Here is a 21536-nt window from a genome sequence, read left to right as displayed (position 1 = left end):
AACTAAATACAAAAATGTATCTAAAAATTAAAGGTACTTTTTGCTCTCAGTGTCATTCCATGTCAAATTAGTGGAGAAAAAAATAATGTCACATTGTTTTTGATTTTGATAGTTTTCTTATGTTAAAGTAGTAAATTTAGAAAATCTTCAAATACCAACTTGGTAATTTATTGCATAATTTTACATGTTTGATCATAAATTAAATGTCACTAGTTTCACAGAGAAACAAAACTTTATGTAAATTAAATAATAGAGGCATTTTGGCAGTATTAAAAATGCTGTAGTTGCCTCTATAATTTTTGTTTTTCAAAACTTGAATGCTGAGTCAACATAAAATGAAATACTTATGTGAAAACAAACTTAATTAAAAGCATGAAGTCACATGTGTGGTTGCTGATTTAGCATGGAATGATGCGTGGATATTTAAAATAAGTATATTAACGTTTTTTTTAATTTTTATAAATAATATTGATATTTTTAATTGTTTTCAATTATTTTTTCAAAGTGTTCGCCTGTCAGGTTTGTATGGCTTGCAGGGTGTTGTTCGGAAAACAGTCAATGATGATTTACAGGTATTGAATTTACTGTTATTTTAAAAATTTAAAAAAGCAAAATAAAATTTTTTTAAATCATTTTTTTCTTATTTCTACATTTTCGCTCATGAAAAAAAGGTCACACTTGAAAATGGGGTGTTTCTTTATAGAATTTTTTTATTAGTATGTTTCCATATCCAAATGTTTTGCTGTACTAACATACCCATCTTCATACCCAACTTCTGGTTGTGAACTATAGTTATGTTATTAACATGCATCTGAAACCTGAAAACTGAGTTGTTAAGTGGTATTTTGGAATTTCAGATTAAACAAAGTAATAAATTTCTTTTGTTAAATGAAGTTCCATAATTAAGACTTAACCTAGTATGTTGAACCTACTAAGTTTTTTTTTTACATGTGCACATCTAAAAATCATAATAAAAAACCACAAAAAAACAATTTATAATAAACTGAAACTAGAGATATAATGTATTTAAAATTTTTTTTAAATATTACATATAAAAAAATCAAAGAAAAATTAAACATTTTTAAAATCAAAATCTTATGAAAATTAAAAAAATAATAATCTTTTTTTAACAAGAAGTAGTAGTAGGAAGAAGTAGTAACAAGAAGTTGTAGTAGGAAGTAGTAACAAGAAGTTGTAGTAGGAAGTAGTAACAAGAAGTAGAAGAAGTAGTAGGAAGGAAGTAGAGAAAAAAGTAGACGACGAAGTAGACAAGAAAGAGACCACCAAGACTTAATTCTTGAGATTATAATGCATTGTTGTTTATTCATCTCTAGCAGAGTGTCCCTGATTGGCAAGAGTAACTTATTTGTGATCCCAAATTTTTTCGTGGTCAGTAAGTTCGAAATCCAAACTCTTAAATATATCCTGGCAATAGTAAAAAAAAAAGAACACAATTTTCATGATTAAACTTAAAGAAACAGGTCTGCACAACTTAACTAACAGCATTGAGCTTAACCTAAAGCTTACTCAACCTAATTCAACAACAAGTATTGCAATTGTAAGCATCACTAAGAACACTAAAATTCACCTGACATCATCAATCCTTCACTTTTTACTAAAATATTCAAATACTTCTAAATAAAGCCAACCTCACCCTCAAACAATTCCAATTTGCTCAACTTTCTTTACATACAGAAAAAGCTATTCTGAAGTACTCCAATGTATCAGAATTTTGCATTAAGTCAAAAACTTTTTTATAAAGTTCTCTGTACATTAGCATTATAACTTTTTTTTAACCACATGTTCCTGTACTGTAATTTGAAGAACTTTTACTTAAAAAGCACAAAATAAACTATTATTTGCATATCTTTTGGAAAAAGTTCACCCCGCCATTGAAAAATTGATTTTGACATAAAATTGATTTTTCAATGGCGGTGTGAACTTTTTTTAAAAGATATGTAAATAATAGTTCATTTTATGCTTTTTAGGTAAAAGTTCATCAAACTACAGTACAGGAGCATGAGGTTGAAAAAAAGTCATAACCCTACTGGATATACAAGAGTAACATCAGAAGTGTAAAGATAACCTTTAACTTCCTTATGACTTAGTTAACTAAAAAAGAGATGTAAAAAGTACGACAATAGAATGCTAACATCTCATGGAACTAAGATGTGAAGCTTGCTTAATAAGTAGGTTTCTCATTTTGGTGGGAAAAAAAAAACTTTTTTTAGATCTCACATCGTATTAACTTTTTCTATACACAATAAAACCCTGATAAAATTAAAATAGCTTTTGGTTATTGTTTGACCAATACAAAATTGTTTTAATTTGTTTCATAAAGAGATAAAGCAATAGACCCAAGTCTTTTTCATGATGTTCAATATGGCGTTGTGGGTAATTTTTATTGTTAAACTTTTAATTTATAGTTTCTACTTTGATCACGGTTGCCAGCATTTTAGCAATAACTTCTTCATTTGGCGTTGTGGGTAATTTTTATTTTTAAACTTTTAATTTATAGTTTCTGTTTTGATTAACTTTGATCATGGTTGCCACGGTTTTGATGATAACTTTTTCATTTGTATCTTTGCTTTATTATTACTGAAAAAATAATTTTAAAAGTTTCAGCAATAAGTGTACTTGCATCTCTAAATTAATTTTGACTTCATATTGACTAATAATTATGTCATATTGAATAACTATGTCGTCTTTGTATTTCTCTTCTAGTTATCTCTTTAAGTGCTTCATCAAATATATCTCTTATCTCTATCTATATCTCTCTAATATTATCTCTTATCTCTCTAGTATTGTATCTCTTAGAAATTTGCTAGCTTTGCCATTTTAATGTGTAATTCAGAATAACAGGAACCATTTTATTCCCAGACCACTTACGATTCTTTTCAAAGGTCTTTGGCACAGTTAGAAGAAAAACTAAGGAAGGTTCTTCTTTGTGACTAGGCTTTTTTGTTTTACTCAATATTGACTTGAAAATAGATTGAGAATTTTTTAACAAGCAGAGAAAACATAAAATTTCAGGAAAAGTTCAGTCATTATGGATAAATGTTTTACTTTATTACAATAAAATTTCAAATCACTTTGTTTACATTTTCTAACTTTAATAGTCTATTATCATTATTAACACCAGAAAATATTAACACATTAATTATTTTCATAATTATTAAATATGAAAATTATTAATAAATTATTCACATATTAACGCAGATAATGAACAGCTTGTGAAAGTATGAACTGAATATTGATGAGAAGAATTCAATTCAAATTGATCAAACATGATCCCTGTTGGTTGACAACACCTTGTAATATTCAAAGTGGTATATAGAATAGCTAGCAACCAGGTCAAAACAAGATTTTAACATTAACAGCTCATTTGCCTTTTCTTTCTTCAAAGACTTATTAAACCTTTGTCATAATTTGTTTAAATCTTATTGTATGTATATCACAATATTTAGGATTGGGCAAAGCTATGTTGCAACAAATAAAAAAGTGTGCTTCTTGTTGAATGATTTGGTTTAAGTTATAAATATATATAAAATATATAAATATATATAAAAGTTACAAATGCATTTTTTTTACTAAGTAAGTTTATGTTTTGCTTTACCTAAAAGAGTAAGATATCTTTAGTAGGAAACCACGTAATGAGTTAATTAAAGACAATTGAAAATACAGAATACCTGTTTTTCAGCAAAACAAAAGCTTAATAATTATAATGATTTATATGACAATTGTGGTCGCAATTGTGAAAAGATATCATTTAACAAATACTATCTAAATGAGGGACACCCTATCAAAATAAATTACTTTGCCAGAGGTACAAGTTAAACAAATTTATATGAGAAACTTGGTGCAAAACTCCCCATTTCATGCATACATAAATATGGTTAGATATAATTAAAAATTATAAATAATTATATGAAGAAGGACAAGATTAAGTAGATATAAGAAAATAACTCACAGTAGGCAAACTTTTAATTTTAGGGCTTTTTTTTAAACATTCCTTCACTTTTCTTCTCAGCTTTTAGAAATCATTCCTGCATGCCCCATGTACAGTTACTGTGTCTTTTTCCTTTAATTCTTCTTCAAGATTTTTATCATTGCACATTTTATTGAATATGTGAATAATAAATTATATTATATATACCTTCTGTTCTAACCGTAGTCACACGACCTTCAGGCTTAGAATCTTTGCAAAGTAAACAAGTTTTTATAATTGCTTTTTTATTCTTTTTTTAAACTTTATTGGTTTTTATAAACTGAAAACATTGTAGTTTGAACATAATAACTAACAATATCAAGCATGCAAAATATCATTGTAGTTTGAACATAATAACAATATCAAGGTGCAAAAAATATTGTTCAAACAAAGTTTTATTCTTTTACCCTTTTTTGTATGTGTTTTATCTTTAATACATCTATGTTTAGTTAATTTTATGTGGTTCTTATCTTTTTTATAATTGTGTTTTGGGCTCCACAAATTATTTAATTAAATTAAATAATTCCTGTTGCAATCTTTGCAGTGTTTGGTTGGTTTATGCAAAGTTCTAGAAATTAAAATTTTCTAGAAAATAATTCTAGAAAATAAAATTTTCATGGTTTTCTGAGCTAGGATCAAAATTAGCTTGGCCTGTAGATGGATATTGGTTACTAATTAAGATAAGATGAACCTAAGTTACCATAATTTAATTAATTATCATAAATTAATCAGTTACTGATAGAGTTAAAAGAGTGAAATTTTTTGTTAAATCAAAGTCATGCATAATTTTTATTTCTTCTTATATGGTTTATATGGTTTTATATTTTTGTATTATAATACATATAAAGTTATATTAAAATAATTTTGAATTTTAATTGTAAGCTTAATGGATACATACAATCATAATGTATATATTACAATCTTTATGCGTATATTACAATCATAATGCATATATTACAATCATAATGCATATATTGCAATCATAATGCATATATTACAATCATAATACATATATTACAATCATAATACATATATTACAATTAAAATGCATAATTATTTTACCATGGTATTAAAGTTCAACCTAGTCTTATACTCTTAAGGCAAATATCTGGGATGCTGCACATATGAGTAAGATTGTTCCAGCATTGCTGTATAATATTGAATCAGACACAGAAGGGTTAGTTAACTTGTGTTAATTTTTTTTACTGTTTTTTAAAATAGTTTCTATTAATTTTTAATTTTAAATGTTTATTTTTTAATTTGCATTATATATTTAAATTTTTTGTTTTGATAAAGTTAGATCTTTTAATGTTTACTTTGATATATATTATTAATTTATAGTTTGCATTTACTTTTAAAATACTTTTTTAAGCCAAAAACCCATTAGTTCATGTTTGAATATTTTCCTGCAATATTATATAATGGAAATATTTGAAAAATTTCAAAATTGTAAAAAAAATTTAAAAAAATACAATAGTTAGGTAACTTTTTTTATTTAAAATACATTAAATATTATTCTCAAAAATTGTATCTAAAAGTTTGTATTTCCTGCTATTGAGTTTGATAACATATAACATGATCCAGCATTTTTTACTGCATAGGTAAGAAGTATGTTGTGTTCTCTCAACTCAGCTCTTATAATCAAAAAGTTATTGTAGTAATAACCACATCTAAATTCGTGATTGATGGTTTTATGATGGATAGATATCAAATTCCTAAAGTCATTTAACACTCTTTACATAGTGAAAAGTCTCATTGCATTAAACACAAGTTAAGATCCCCTTGTAACTAGTGGAATTAGGCTGCAATGCAGGCTGGGATATCTAAAATAGTTGTATGAAATGATAATACTCATCTGGCTGAAACTTTTTTGCTTACTTATTCAAGTTTACTCTTGTTCAAGTTTATTTGTATAAACTATAATAGTGAGTTGTAATTATAGTTCTGATCCTTTTAATTACTTTTTAATTGCTATGACTTTGACTTGTCTTTTGTCTATTAAATATGTACAATGCTATGACTTTGACTTGTCTATTAAAAAGGTTCAACAACCCATTGTAAACATAGTTGGATCTGCTCTTGCAGCTAACCTCCAACCATTATCACATTGTCATAATGTTGCTTCTCTTTCTCTTTTCTACAAATACTATAATGGGCACTACTCTAAAGAGCTAGCGTCTCTTGTGCCATCTACTAATATTTGTTCTTGCATTACTCGTCATTCAATTAAGTCTCATCCCTTTTCTAAGTGACTGTTTCTAAGTGCTCCAAAAACTCTTATTCGTCTAGTTTTTTTCCTCGAATATCAGTTCTCTAGAATTCACTTCCTTCATCTTGCTTTCCTGATTTATACAATTTGCAATCCTTTAAGTTGTCTGTCATTCATTATCTTGCTCTACAATCTTCATCTTTTCTCTTTCAGTAACTTCCAACTTTAATTAGTGGTTGCTTGCAGCCTTGTTGGAAGCAAAGATGTTTAAAAATAAAAATGTACAATGTAGTTAAATGAATTCATATCTTTTTATGTTTTAAAATGCGTGCTTAAATGTTCTTCTAATTGCTAAACTAATATATGAAACTTGAATTAACCCTGTAATATTAAAAAATTTAAATTCATGTTAGTTAATTTAATTTAAATTTTTTTCAAATAAGACAATGTTTCTATTTAGATTTTTTTTTTTTAACTTTTTCTAAACAAGTCAAAAAAAATTCTTTGTATCAAATTTAATTTTAGTTACTCTTATTAAAATTTAGTTAATTATGTTAATTTAGTTAACTCTGTTAATTATGTTTATTTTACATTCATTTTTTTTTTAATATTTGTTTAATAATATTTATTATTTATAGTTTCAAATCTATAAGTTTTTTTCAGCTGGATAAATCATAATCAAGCCTGTAGGCAAAATTTAGAGAATTTTAGTGAAGTTTTTGTAAAAGTTTTATGAAAAGATGATTTTTACCAAAAGTTTTTTCATTATCATCATTAAGTTTTTAGATTAATTTTATTAATATATATATATATATATATATATATATATATATATATATATATATATATATATATATATATATATATATATATATATATATATATATATATATATATATATATATATATATATATATATATATATATATATAGAACTCTTATATGTTGTCAGAAAGTTTTTTCCATATTTTGTTGACAAAAAGTAAAAATTAAAACGCAAGACCGGAATTTTTTTTTATTATTAATTGATAGACTGCCTGCCCCAACCAAACCCTCAGTCGATGTAGCAGCACTCCCTTGCGAGTCAGGCTAAAAGATAGTAGATGTAGCAGCACTCCGTTGCGAGTCAGGCTATTTGTCAGTCGATATAGCAGCACTTTTGTGAGTCAGGCTATTTGTCAGTTGATGTAGCAGCACTTTGTTGCAAGTCAGACTATAAGATAGTTGATGTAGCAACACTCCGCGCATGATTTACAGTAAAAAAAAATAAAAATAAAAACATTTTATTAAAAAAATAAAAATAAAATCATTTTATTAAAAAAAATAAAAATAAAAACATTGTTATCGATTGTGTTCAATAATAAGAAAAATAATGTTATCAGCAAAATTTGAAATAAAAGTCATAAAAACTTTATTAATTGAAACAATAAAAAATAAAGGTTGATTAAGTTCACATTTTTTAACTATTGTATAAACATTGTTTTTTGTCTTGGAAAATAGTCCTTTAGCTTAATTCATGGCTTTTAACTTTCTATCAAATGAAAACTGCTCAAAGGGAGTTAAAGTTAAAGCTTTTCTACTTGCTGAGTGGGCTGCTTATTTTCATTTTATGCTTTTAACATATTTATATTATCAAGAATGATACAGTACTGCATTTTTACTTTTTCATTTAAGGTGCCTATCCATGTTTAAGTTACGTTCATTGTAATGTTATAAATAAATTATGCCTATAATAGACCCATTTCAATTATAAATAAATTATGTCTATAATAGATCTATTTCAATTATAAATAAATTATAAATAAATTGTGTATAACAGACCCATTTCAATTATAAATAAATTATTTCAATTTCAATTTTTCAAATTCATCTTTAGATCTTTGTACAAATGATTTTTATTCTTATGTTCATTCATATTTTTATAAACATTTTATATTTTCTATTTTTAAATTTTCTACATTTTATTATTTTTAGTAACATGGATTTTTATTTTTATAAACATATAAATTTTATATATATTTTTATACTTTAAAATTTAAAATATTGTAATTAAATCTGTGAACACAATCAAAATAATGATAATATTCCAGTTTGGGCATATGCAATTCAGTTTGGTCACTCCTTGCAGAAAGTGGTACGTTTAAGTAGTTGTAACCAGCTGAAAACGAATTTAACTGGGTGTACATCAGGTGTGCACCAGGTGTGCACTTGGTACAAAAAAATTATCAAACATTCCAAAAAAGTGTTTGTTAATTTGTGTTAATTTGGTTAAGTTCTTCCATTAATACTAAACTCCGAAACTTGCAGGAATAGCCTTCACACAATGTTTAAATATTTTATAAAATTGAAAAATTGCATTTGCAAGCCCCTGATAGGCCTTGAGTCTGAAATTGAGACAAATGAGTTTGACACAATTGGATCTGTTGTGGCATGTTTTGTGTCAGTGAAATTGGTTTTATTAGTATTGTGCCAAAAAAAATGATGCAATGATGTTGTTGGCTGAGTTAGGGTTAGGGTAATTGCATCAGTTTTTGCTATGTCTTATAACATCTGTCCAACAACATCTGTAAATATAATGAGGTATAACTATCAACATCTGTAAATACTCTAAAGTATAATAATATCTGTCCATCAACATTCAAAATTTCATTGATGTCTAATAACATCTGTGTAAAAAGTATTACAGACATAGTTACATCTTTTCAATTATCTAAGTGTAACAAGATCTGTGCAAATACATTTTGAAATTTTACAGATGTAGATCTATTCAATATATATGTTACAATATGTATGTTAATATTATGTTAATATTATGTAGTAATCTTTTACCAAACCATTAACAATATGAGTATCCAATCGTGTCTTTAGCAAATCCGCTATTATAAATGTCATAGTATTTAATAAGCAGCTTACTCAGCAAGTTTTAACTTTAACTCCCTTTAGGTAGTGTTTCATTTGATAAAAAGTCTATTGACAGCACTGCAAACTTTTTATTTAAATAAAAACTTGACATTCTTTTGGAATGATGAGAAATGTAAAAATAGAAGTAGATAATACTAATAAATAAATATAATCATAAAAATAAGTAGATAATATTATTAAAAAGTAGATCGTTTCAAAATTTTTATCGAAAATATAAATGAGATTGTGTTTTTTAAGAAGGAGAAACTTGTGGAAACGAATACAAAAAAACAAAATGAATACAGAAAAACTCTAAGCCCAACAATTGTCGCATTGTAGGTTTGATTTTTGGCTAATGGCAAAAGTCACACCAAATTAGGATCATCTCTAGAGGATGACACTCTTGCCCTTTGTTTCATAAATGCATATTTTACCAAAGAGGAAATACATGCAAAATCAAAAAAGTCTGTAACTCTAATATAAAATAAATATGTTTATTGAATCATTGTAATTTTTAACTATTTATTTTAGTTTTTAATATGGGTGTTATACCAGAAATTATTGGTATTGATGCTGGTAAAATTGTAGTATGCATTATTGTAAAATAGTGCATTCAATACCAAAAATTCCAAAAAAAGTTCCAAAAATTGAGTTTAGAAATACTTCAAAAAAATTTTTGTTTTTTGCACAACTTGTGCAAAACAAACATTTCTGTGATTTTTTTTTTTTTTAATTTCAGACCTTTAAGCTTTTATTAGGGAAAATTTGTTCAGGGTCTAAAATGAAAAAATAAAAAATCTCTCACAAATAATTACTTTGTTTGATTATCATACATAAATTATCATAATTAGTTTAAAATTTTAATTTATTTGATATTTAATTTAATTTATACAGACTTTTGAGAGGATCTTCAACTGATGTAGCATCTCAATCAAGTACAAATACTGGACAAAAAGAAGATCCTGCACAGTTAGCAGATTTGTGTTTGCGTGAGCTTGTGACAAGAGCTGGATTCAATAATATTGCAGCAATTTTATCTCCATTACTAACGTAAGTTAACAATAAATATTACATATATATAGCTATCAATTATATCTTATTCCCTTTATTTATAATTATATGTAATTGATGTCATTTTTTTCTTGAAATTGTTTTATTTTTGTTTCTTTTTTTTTTTGTTTATATATAATTTTTATTAGTATTTTTGCAATTTTTTTAGTTTGAAATAATTAATTCAGCTTTATTTTTTTCAGAAATTTTTTATTGTATTTACAATTAAAAAGTATTTGTAGCTTTTAATATTATATAATTTTTATTTAATCTATTAAATATTGTTACATTATAATTGTTTAGCTTCATGGATGACAGAAGTTTGTGGCTGAAGAATGAATTTCCATTGCACATATTTCGACTAGTCATGTTTTCTATTCAAGTGATTTTAATTTTTTAAGATTTTAGTTTTACATTTTTTAAAGAATTAATTTGCATTTAAAGAGAAAGTCTGCTTAGATCAGATATATAACAGTTTAAAATAATTATTTAAAATGGTTGATCAAAGTAGATTTTTGTGACTTAGGTACTTTTAGCACTAAGCTCTTCATTTAGTAAGTCAAAATTTGTAAAAATTAAGTTGTTTTTTTTTGTTTTTTTTTTAAGAAAAAAGAATCCATATTCACATTGTTTTAAATTAAATGATCTTTAGAATCAATATTCATATCGTGCAATAGAGATTCTATTGTCTCATCTTGATAAACATAAAGGAAGTCAACCAGAAATGAAAGCAAGTATTGTAAAAATGTTGTCGGCTTCTGTAAAAATTGCTACCAGTGGCTCAATTGGTAATATTCTTTTTTGCCAATCACCTATTGATCTTTCATTAGATCAATTAATGATCTTTCTATTGTAAATAAGTTTTCATTAGATAATTTGGTATATCAGTAAATCATGTTTGTAAGCAAGTGATTGCATAATATTTTATTTAGTGATTGCATAATACTTTTATTTTAAAACCTCTTTATTTTAGGACCATCCATTTTGGAAGTGTTTAATACCCTACTAAAGCATTTGAAGATATCTATAGATATTATGTCTACTTCTAAGGTGCGACTTTTAAAAGCTTAACGTTTAACTACTTTTAAAAGCTATGTTTTAAATTAAACATTTAAAAAATATGAAGGTTTTGACGATGCATCTATTTTTTTGTTTGTTGTATGATCTAAGGTTATGTTGTTACATGTCTACTATGTTTTTACATATCTACTATGTTTAAAATTACACATTTAATAAATATAAAGATTTTGATGATGCAACATTTTTTTTGTTTGATCTAAGGTTTTGTTTTTACATATCTGCCAAGTTTTTACATATCTACTATGTTTTGTTTAAAACAATTTTTCTACCATGTGTTGCATAAAAAAAAATTTAATATTGTTCTTAAGCAATATAGTTTTAATTTGATTTTTTCTAATTACATATATTATTTCTAATTATTTTTATTATTTCAATTAAGCCACCAGATAATAAAGAAAAACTCCTTCAGAAAGCTATTATTACTGCTGCAGGTAAATTATTTTCTTGTGTAGTTTTTTATTGTTTCAATAATTTGAATTTAGTAATAAGTTTGATTTTGCTTACAATTAACTTAATTTTGAATATATCTTACTGGTGTTGTAGTATTTAAATAGTATATAAGCGGTAATGGTGGTGGTTGTGGTTGGCGTGATGTTTATTTTTAGTGGCCATTTATTTCAACTTCATAATTTTTACAGTTAACAAGTTTTTGTAGGATTGTAATTTTGAATTTGATAAGTAGAAGCACATTAAAGATAATAAGTTGTTAGAGTTAGGGTGTTAAGGTGTTAGGCTGTTTGTGTAGGTACTGTTTTTTATAATTATTTAAAAATATATTTTTATAACAAGTGTAAACAAATGTAAACAACCATTAGTATGTAAGACATTGAAGAAATTGGAGCTGACAGTTGTTAAAAACCTGTTACATAATACATTTTATAATGATAATTGGTATAATAATTTGCTATGAAGTAGTATATGCTAAATATAATAAATGTTTATTTTTATGTAATTGATTATTATATAAATATTTATATGGTATTTATATTTTTTGTTTAACAAAGAATAATAGAATTGATACCTATAGTTTTATCATGTCTATAATAATATGTTAAATGCACTTTTACTGTTTTCTCTGACTAAATGTAAAAACTTATAGAAGATATTTATGACAGCTTTGAGAAAAATTGAACAAGTTTTAAAGACAATTAAAATGTAGATAAGATGCTAAAACAGAAAAACGTTAACTGATATCATAGTAATGTTTCATGTTATCTCATGTTATCTTGTGTTATCTTGTTGCATTCTTATTATTCAGGCGCATTTTCATCGATACTTGCAGACTACCAACGAGTTGATGTCATGCTGTTTATAGTTTTGAAAGTGCCATCGCTAAATAAAACAAGAAACCATAGTGAAGCTGAGCGGGATATTGGAATCACATCATCTGAGTAAGTTTTTTTTATTAATTTAAATATATTAAATATATATATTTATATTTAAATATATATTTATATTAAAGTAATTTTTTTTTTCAAAATAATTTTGCTGAGTAAATGTATGAAATTAAATAAGTTTTTATTATTAAGAAAGTTTAGTATGATCACGAAAAGCGGAGAAATTTAAATAAAAAGCTCAAAATCAAGACTCAAGTCTTAACTTCTAGCTTTTTTTTTTGTCTTGACTCAAGACTAAATCTTGATTAGATCTGCTTACAATTAAAACATTGCTTGCAGGTATGTTTTGTAGCAGCTTCACAAGGATAAATAAAAGATTAATTTCAAATTTAAATTGTTTTTTTTTTAAACACTAAAATACAGATGAAATATAGAAAGACAGAAAAAACAAGCCATGTTGTTACACTAACCCGTAGTAGTACGGGACAAGCGCTCAAATAACAACCTTCAGAACACGTAATAGAATGTGTCCTGCAATCAAAAATTTATCAAATATCATATGATATTTAATGCATTTTTTTTTATTGCATGAATTTTTCTACTATAGTATGATAATTTTCATACTCTGTTTTTGAGGTGTAAAGTTGTTAGAATAAATTGACTTTTTTTTTTCCTTTTTTGTAGAGATGGATCAGAAGAAATGCTGCAGTTAAGCTTATTAAAATGTCTACTTAAGGTAAGGTATTTTACTTTCTTTTAAAGTTTTATTGAAAAATCAAGTCTTATTTCCTTTAATTCTTCCTGATGAACCTACTGATAGAGAAACAAGTTGTTGTTTCTCCATCAGTAGCTTCATCTTCAGAGAAAGAGAGAGAGAGATTAAAAAATATATATATTAAATCAGTTTAACGTCAGAAAAAGAATTTAAATGTGCTTTTATTGTTATGTTCAATAAATTTATGTAGTGTATAATACATTGGTGTTCTTGTAATTAGGTTGCAGAAAGTCATCAAACAAAACATTTTACTTCAACATTTTCTTCCAAATTTTTGGATGCGTTGCTTTCTGGTCTACTACTTAATAATGCAGGTAAAAAACCTTTAGGTGGTTGAAGCGTTTATCACTTACATCAATGACTAAGTCTTTAATGTCATCAATGACTAAGTCTTTAATGTTATTGCATTTTAAAGTCATCAATGACTAAGTTTTTAATGTTATTCCATTACTTGTTAAGTTAAATTAATTTGACTTGATTTGCATAACTGTTTAAAGAAGTTTATTTACTAAAGAAAGACTTTTTAAGTGTTAACTTAAATGTTATGTTTATTGTAGATGGCAATATATAAATCCTGTGTTGGCATGAATGTTATGTTTATTGTAGACCAATTTGTTTAATTAAAAAAGGATTAATATAAATCAGGAAAAAAAAAAGAGAGATTACCTGATTATGTGTTTGCACCAAAATATTTTGCAAAACTTAACAAAACTTTTTCACAATAATTTTACCCCCAAATTTCATTTTATGCTTCATTATTTGACTTATTAATGATTATGGGCCACTGCGTTATTTATGGTGTATTTTTTTTGAAGCAAAAAATTTAAGAATTTAATTAGTGTCTGTTTTCAATTGATTTCTCCTTAAAGATATCTTGTGCAATAAAATTTTAAACTGCATTAATAGAATGCACAAAATGCTTTTACATTTAAAAATAAAAAATTTTATATATTTTATATATATATTATTTTATATATATTTAATATTAATAAAGGAAAAAATAATATATAAAAAAGTTTAAATTCCAGCAAATTTAAACCTCTTGTTATTGTTGAAACAATATTATTAATAATATAATTTAACAATATAATTTGTCAAGAAGTATTTTATTAATAATTAAAGCATTCTGATCTGTTAAACATTTCGCTCCCAATTTATGATCCATGGGTACATTCTTGACATAGAAAAGGAAACATTCCAGTTCCCTTGAAACCATTTTTGATTACTTCTTCTGTAAAAACATTTCCCTCAACAACTTTAAGCAATTTGGAAAATGTTGGATAATCAAGTGTTTCATTTATCAATCCCTTTCCTTCAAATTTTTGTATAAGATTTTAGTTAAAATCAAAAAAATTAAAAAGTTATAAAAATTCGCAATCATCATAAGTAATCATCGTTTTATGAATAAAATAAAAAAAAAGTATAAAATAAAAAAAAGTGCAAAGTATGTTTTATTGTTTGAAAAGAAGAAGACGTCACATAATAAAGTAATTTTTTTTTTTTTTTTTTTTGTGTGTTGCCAAAGTAAATAAGATAAAAGTTTTTCTTAAAAGTTATGTTATTTTTTTATGACTAAACATGTTTCAATAATAAAAACATATTGTTAATTTTCTTGTGGAGAAAATATGCATGTATCATATTTTTTTCCAGAAAGCAAAAAAAATATGAAACTTATCATGATTAAATTACATCGTTATCATCATGGTTTTGATGGTTGTCATTTCTGTTTTATTAATGATGAAAATATTGAAAAATTATTTATTTATTTTTTTTGTTTTATTTTAATTAGTTTAGATTGAAGGTGGAATTAGCAAGTTGTAATAACACTCTATAAAAAATGAAAGTTTAAATTTCTCTGTGAGAGGTTAGATGTGAGAATTTCTGGGAGATTGTTAATGTAAATTAAAAAAAGTATGGAGTTAAGAATAGAACCTTGAGAAACCCTGTAAAAGTTACAGGAAATGAAGAAATGTGCCGTCTATCTAGGACAACTTTTATACTACAATTGGTAAAGAGGGATTCAATAATCTTAAAGATGTTACCTGATACACTGTAAGAAGAAAACTTATGGAGAAGACTCGCACGCCAAACTTTATTAAAGGTTTTAGAAATGTCAAAAGCGGTAGCCATAAATTTTTCACATCTTACGTTAAACAAATCAGCATTAGTACAAAAAGATCAAAATATATATTGATGATCAGAAAGTCATTAGATTCAAGATGAGAGATTAAGCGTTTGTTAATTTAAGACTTAAAATTGTTGCTCATGCTAGTAAGAAGACTAATGGGATGGTAGTTAAATAAATCAGAATGCTCTTTAGAACTTTTGAAAATAGGGATAACAGATGTTGCTTTCCAGCAGGCTGGAAAACAAAACTCTGATAAGCACTTGTTAAATAGTTTTGAAAGTATGGATGACAGCTCCAGAGAACACTTCTGCAAGACTATAACAGGTATGTTTTCCGGACCACAAGCTGTAGAAGAGTCTAAGCAGGATATCACTTTAGATACAGAAGCTGGAGTCAATAAATCAACCTGTTTGTTGGCTATATCAGGTTGAACGCAACTAGTGGAATCAAGAGATCATATTGATGAAAAGTTCTTAGCAAACAATTCAGCTTTATCTTTAGGTGAGGGAAAAAAATCTGAACCGTACAAGAGAGGTGGAACAGATTTGCCCTTATTATAGATACTGTTAAAGATTCTCAGAAGTCACGAGAGCCTAATTTTTGAGATAAAACAAGAGATTTTGTTACCTGAGAATAGCGGGCTTTGGCATTAAATGAAACTTTTTTACAATGCTCTCTAGCAATAGTAAACAGACATCTGTTTTCTGGAGAATTGTTTTGCTGATAGGTATGAAAGTAGTGGTTATGATTGGAAATTGCAGCATCGCAATGTGAAAAAAATCATGGAGAAGAGTGAGGCTTAACTTGGAACTGTTAAGAGGGAATAAAAGATTTCTAAGAGTCTAAGCAGGAAATCACTTTTAATACAGAAGCTGAAGTGATACAAATGTCAAGCAATTGATCAACCTGTTTGACACCTATATCAGGTAGGATGTGATTAGTGGAATCAAGAGATGATATTGATGAAAAGTTCTTAGCAAACAATTCAGCTTTGTCTTTAGGTGAAGTGACAAAGTCTGAACCATGATTTTGGTAACAAAGTCTGAACATGGATGAGATTATCCCTTATTAAAGATACTGTTAAAGATTCTCCAGTATTCTTGGGAACTTGATTTTTGAGATAAAATTTTGTGACCTGAAAATAGCAGGCTTTGGTGTTAGACAAAATCTTTTTACCAGGAAATTGCAGCAGCGCAATGAGAGGAAAACAGGGGGATTCTGCTGATAAAGAAGAATGAGATTTTTAGAGTGATCAAGTCATGTTTAGAAGCACCTAAGGGTGAATGTTGAGAAACTGAGCATGGACTAGGATCAGAAATAAGGCGTGAGAAAGTAGAGAAGGTAAATGATTTGGTTTGTCTGGAAAGTGGATTGGAAAGTTGTCTATTTGTGTTATAGATTGAGAAAGGCAAAAGTTGTGGGCTTTAACGCCTGCAAAGTCACTGACACTGAGCCAAGTCATTCAGTTTGATAAGCATTAAAGTCACCAGCAATTATAATGGCTGAAGTATAAAGAGAAAGGATTTGGTCAATTTAATCAGAACTAACATCAAAAAGAGTGCAGTCTTGAGATTAAGGTATTTTATCTAAATAAATTTTATTTTATCATTATTAGGAGATAATAGAATGAGTTGCCTAGTCATAAAAACAGAGACAATGCAAAAGGTTAATGACATTAAAGTAGTTCTGCGTCTGCATGTGTGGTTTAAATACATCATTAATTTATGATATTGAAGGGCTGTATTCCTAAAGGTTCTGAATACACCTAATGCTCCCATTCCACATGTGAAAAAAAAGAAGAAAATGCACGAATGCAATAGGCACAAGCATACCATGGATGATCTTAGCATGGTATCTATAAGCTAAAGGTCTGAAGCTAGGAAGTTCTTAATTTATGTAGTTTGAGAAAGAAGATGTAGCTGCTTTCTCCAAAATATTGAAACAAAAATTGTAAAATAACTTTGTTTACAACTTTGTTTGCTTCTTTTGGTTCCTTAATTGATCAAAAAAGTTCATAACAACTGCAATTGACCCTTGGCCCTTGTGTTATTAATGCTGATCCCTAACAATTGTTTTTTTGAGCACTATATTTCTTATTTATTTTAAATGCTTTTAGTGTACTTTGGGTTTTGTATCACTTAACATTATAATTTCTATATCTAAATCTAATAATCCATCTAAAAATAATATAGTTATTAGAATTATAATATTTTTATAGTTATAATAATTATATATTATAATTAATAATATTATAATTGCTATATCTAAATCTGATAATTAATTAAATTATCTAAAAAATAACTGTATGTATGTATCTGAGGAAAAAATTATTTTCTTGGGTCTTAAAATGATAATTATTATTACAAAATCAAAAAAATAGTATAATTCATTTAAATATTTTTCAATTTGCATAAGAAATATTTTGTAAAATTAATTTGATTTTGTTTAGACGTTCGTGTATACTATCAAATGGTCCTTGTTAGTCTTTTGGATAGAAAGAAAAATTCTTCACATTTAGAGAAATTATGGTGTTTTTTTTTTTTGTTTTTGTTTTTTAATATATATATAGTTCACCTCCCAAGCTCCAGAGGGGACAGAGGAGGACTACTACAGTTAAGGAGGCTACTCATTATTATTACATAATAATGATATCATCATTACATATACAAAATATATCAATATTATTTTTTGTTTTTTATTTCTCAATCCTACTCTCTGAAACCTGAAAAAATAAGGAGCAGAACAAGGCTGCTGAGCAGATAAAGGCCCATAATTTTAGCCTCCTCTCCCCCCCCCCCCCCTCCCTGTCTAAAATATGAAAGCAACAAGTTGATAAAATATATTTGTACTATTCTCAACTAAACTTATATTCATTGATAAATGTTAAGTTTTATAGTATTATTTCTCAGCGTTCAAAAATTATGACCATATAAAGTTTAAACCCCTTTCAAATTGAGGGGGTTACAAATTTTATATGGTCATAATTTTTGTACGCTGAGAGATAATACTATGAAACTTGAAATTCATTGATGAATATAAGTTTAATTGAGAATAGTTCAAAATAATTTTTACCAACTTGATGCCCCTCATGGTTGGGGTGGGGTGGGGGGATGAAGTTGAAGGGATTTTCGTTCACAACCTCCAACCATTGCAATTTTTTTGACAGCCTCATTATGAAATGGCGAAATGGGCTAGCACACTTTCAACAAAGACAACGCAAAAATAAAAGTTTTATATAAGTCAATTATAGTAAGCATAGGTATGCATAAAGATGTAATACCATAATACTGCAGATTTAATGCCATAATTACCATAAACAATTTGTAATACCATAATACTGCAAAAGCAAGTCAGCACTAATTAAGTTTTCAATATAAGCACTTTAATGCAGACATTTAATTAAGCAAAATACACATACATACACACACACACACACACAAACACATATGTATAGATGCATACGCTTTTATAATATAATTGTTATTTCATCTTTAAAAATTAATTTCGTATAGTATTTTATGTAAACTAATTTAGCTGCTTTAATAATTGTATGTAATTTATTTCACTAATTAACTTTTTGTTAATTTAGAACATTGCTACTGTTACTTTTATATTATAATTGTATTATAATATTAATATTTTAATTATAATATAATATTTCAATATGTACATGTTACAAATGCCACTGTGCTATTGCTTTTTTTTTTTGATGTTGTGTTACTTACACATTAAATTAATTAAATTTTGTTTATGACTTTTTCAAAAACAAACAATAATTTTTGAGTCTACAATAAATAGAACCCTTCATAAAGAACCCTCCTTAATAAATCATCCCTAAAGAACCTGCTCTTTAGTCACTATTGTAACAAGCAATAGAACAGCAGGTATTTATTTTTAGTTCCTCAAATGAATCAGGTTTGACATGGCATATTGATAAATGTTCAAGACAAGATGCTTCTTTTATACACAAAGTGAGTTAATATTTACATCATTATTATTGAACTCTAGTAATAATTTATTAAATTAAAAAACTGCTAATATTAATTGTGATAAAATATTCTAGCAACACTATATCTAAATTTTAAAATATTCATATTATATAGGTAATCAATATAAAAAAACTGTTTCTACCTCAAGTATTGATTCTGATATCCCTGTCTTTATAGTTTTAGCTTTACTTGGTTTTATTTAGCTTTATAACAGTAACAAAAAACAGATTTAATGTTATACTTTAAATCCACATTACTAATTTATAAAAAACAATTTTTTCTTCCTTTATATTTAATTATATATATATATAAATATATATATATATATATATATATATATACATATATATATATATATATATATATATATATATATATATATATATATATATATATGTATATATATATATATATATATATATAATTTTAATTTCCTTATACTTATTATGTTTTAAAAGAATAAAATCTTATTAATGACACAACATGAATGATACTTGTATACTTCATCAGACTTAACCCTTTAACAGTCCATGCCATAATAACACGCAAACTAAAAGTGGTTCCCAAATGTCTATGTTGTATTATTACGGTTTTATACATCTCATATTTCCTTTTGTGTCAATAATTCACTTTTACACATGTTCACTTTAATTTTAAATATGATAGATACGGAAGTTCTTTCTGTGCAAAAATCGTTATCAAAAAGTGAGTATTTACTTATATTGAATGATTATTAAAAGATTAATGCTCAGAGAAAGTGTGCGGTATGTTACAAACGCAAAATTTGAAAAGGTTTAAGATATGAACATGTAGAATGTGATGTAGGAATTTGTGCAGCTCCATGCTTATCCAACTATCATACAAAAAGTGAATATTAGTGAATACATTTTTAAAATTTTGTGTTTATGTAGTATGATTTATATATATCCTAAACATGAATAATAACTTTGTAGTGTTTAATAATGTTAAAAGTAGTAAAAAACTTTTTTTGTCCCAAGTTTTTTTTAATCTTTTATTAAAAAAAAAACGGGACATTTAGAGACCATTTAGAGACCATTTAGAGACTTCAAAAAAAAGGATGACTAATAGCAACCATAGTTTAAAAAAACACAGGAGTTAAAGGGTTAAAGAAAAGCAGTTTAAGTTAGCTATGAAATTTACCTTTTATTTATAATATTACAAGGTGCAATACACAGAGTGTACATACATTGACTGAATTAAATACATAAAATATGGAGGGAGTGTACATATACACCAGCTGACTTAAACAGGTGGAACATGCAGAAAGTGTACAAGTGTTTTTAACTTTTTCTGGTCTGGTTTATTAGTGCTCAATTTAAAACAACAGTTTATGGAAAAAAAATTTCAAAGATCATGCAAGAGAATGTATATTCTTTTTCTATATTGTGTATGATTTAAGGTATCTTAACATCATTTCTAGTTTTATGTATGTATTATTTTATGTTATTGTTTTATTTATTTTCATTTTTGTTTAGAATAATCAAGACTTTTGTTTCCATATTTATGAAAGCTGTTGTTTGGCAAACAACACAAACACAAATTTTAAGCTTCTTACCTTCATTGTTTGTTTGTTAACTCTGGAGTTTGGAGAAGAAGAAATTGTTGAATTTGTGAGTTTTGTACTGGGGTTGCAGGTATCCAACTTTCAAATTCTTAATTTATCAGACACCTGTGTCCCAAAACAGTACAATACTAAAAAGGAAATTATAAAAAAAGTATTGTTTCAACAAAATGATAGTTATCATTACCATGTCAAAGAAGATTTTCTTAGAATTTATGAAGCAACAGCTTGATAATGTTACCATAGCAACGTGATAACTTAGCATATACTTCATGTTTGATGAATATATATATATATATATATATATATATATATATATATATATGTATATATATATATATATATATATATATATTCATCAAACATGAAGTATATGCTAATGTCATCACGTTGCTATGGTAACATTATCAAGCTGTTGCTTCATAAATTCTAAGAAAATCTTCTTTGACATGGTAATGATAACTATCATTATATATATATATATATATATATATACA

The 21536-nt window shown here is 26.1% G+C and overlaps 1 protein-coding gene across 1 annotated transcript in view; it reads left to right on the top strand.

Moving 5' to 3' along the window:
- The window catches only part of LOC100210295 (protein EFR3 homolog B), a 47703-nt gene that overhangs the window by 14366 nt on the left and 11801 nt on the right, over positions 1–21536 (top strand). The window contains exons 4-16 of the mRNA XM_065787569.1: positions 506–572; positions 5089–5165; positions 9993–10148; positions 10452–10530; positions 10801–10936; positions 11122–11198; positions 11608–11659; positions 12487–12619; positions 13250–13301; positions 13561–13654; positions 17918–17996; positions 19367–19439; positions 20954–21112. Of these exons, the coding sequence (XP_065643641.1) occupies positions 506–572; positions 5089–5165; positions 9993–10148; positions 10452–10530; positions 10801–10936; positions 11122–11198; positions 11608–11659; positions 12487–12619; positions 13250–13301; positions 13561–13654; positions 17918–17996; positions 19367–19439; positions 20954–21112 (1234 nt within the window). The remainder of the gene's footprint in view (positions 1–505; positions 573–5088; positions 5166–9992; positions 10149–10451; positions 10531–10800; positions 10937–11121; positions 11199–11607; positions 11660–12486; positions 12620–13249; positions 13302–13560; positions 13655–17917; positions 17997–19366; positions 19440–20953; positions 21113–21536) is intronic.

This window comes from Hydra vulgaris, chromosome 01 (genome assembly GCF_038396675.1).
Source record: "Hydra vulgaris chromosome 01, alternate assembly HydraT2T_AEP".
Taxonomy (NCBI): domain Eukaryota; kingdom Metazoa; phylum Cnidaria; class Hydrozoa; order Anthoathecata; family Hydridae; genus Hydra; species Hydra vulgaris.
The sequence above is the reverse complement of the archived record's forward strand: the minus strand, read 5'-3'. Positions and strand labels throughout refer to the sequence as shown.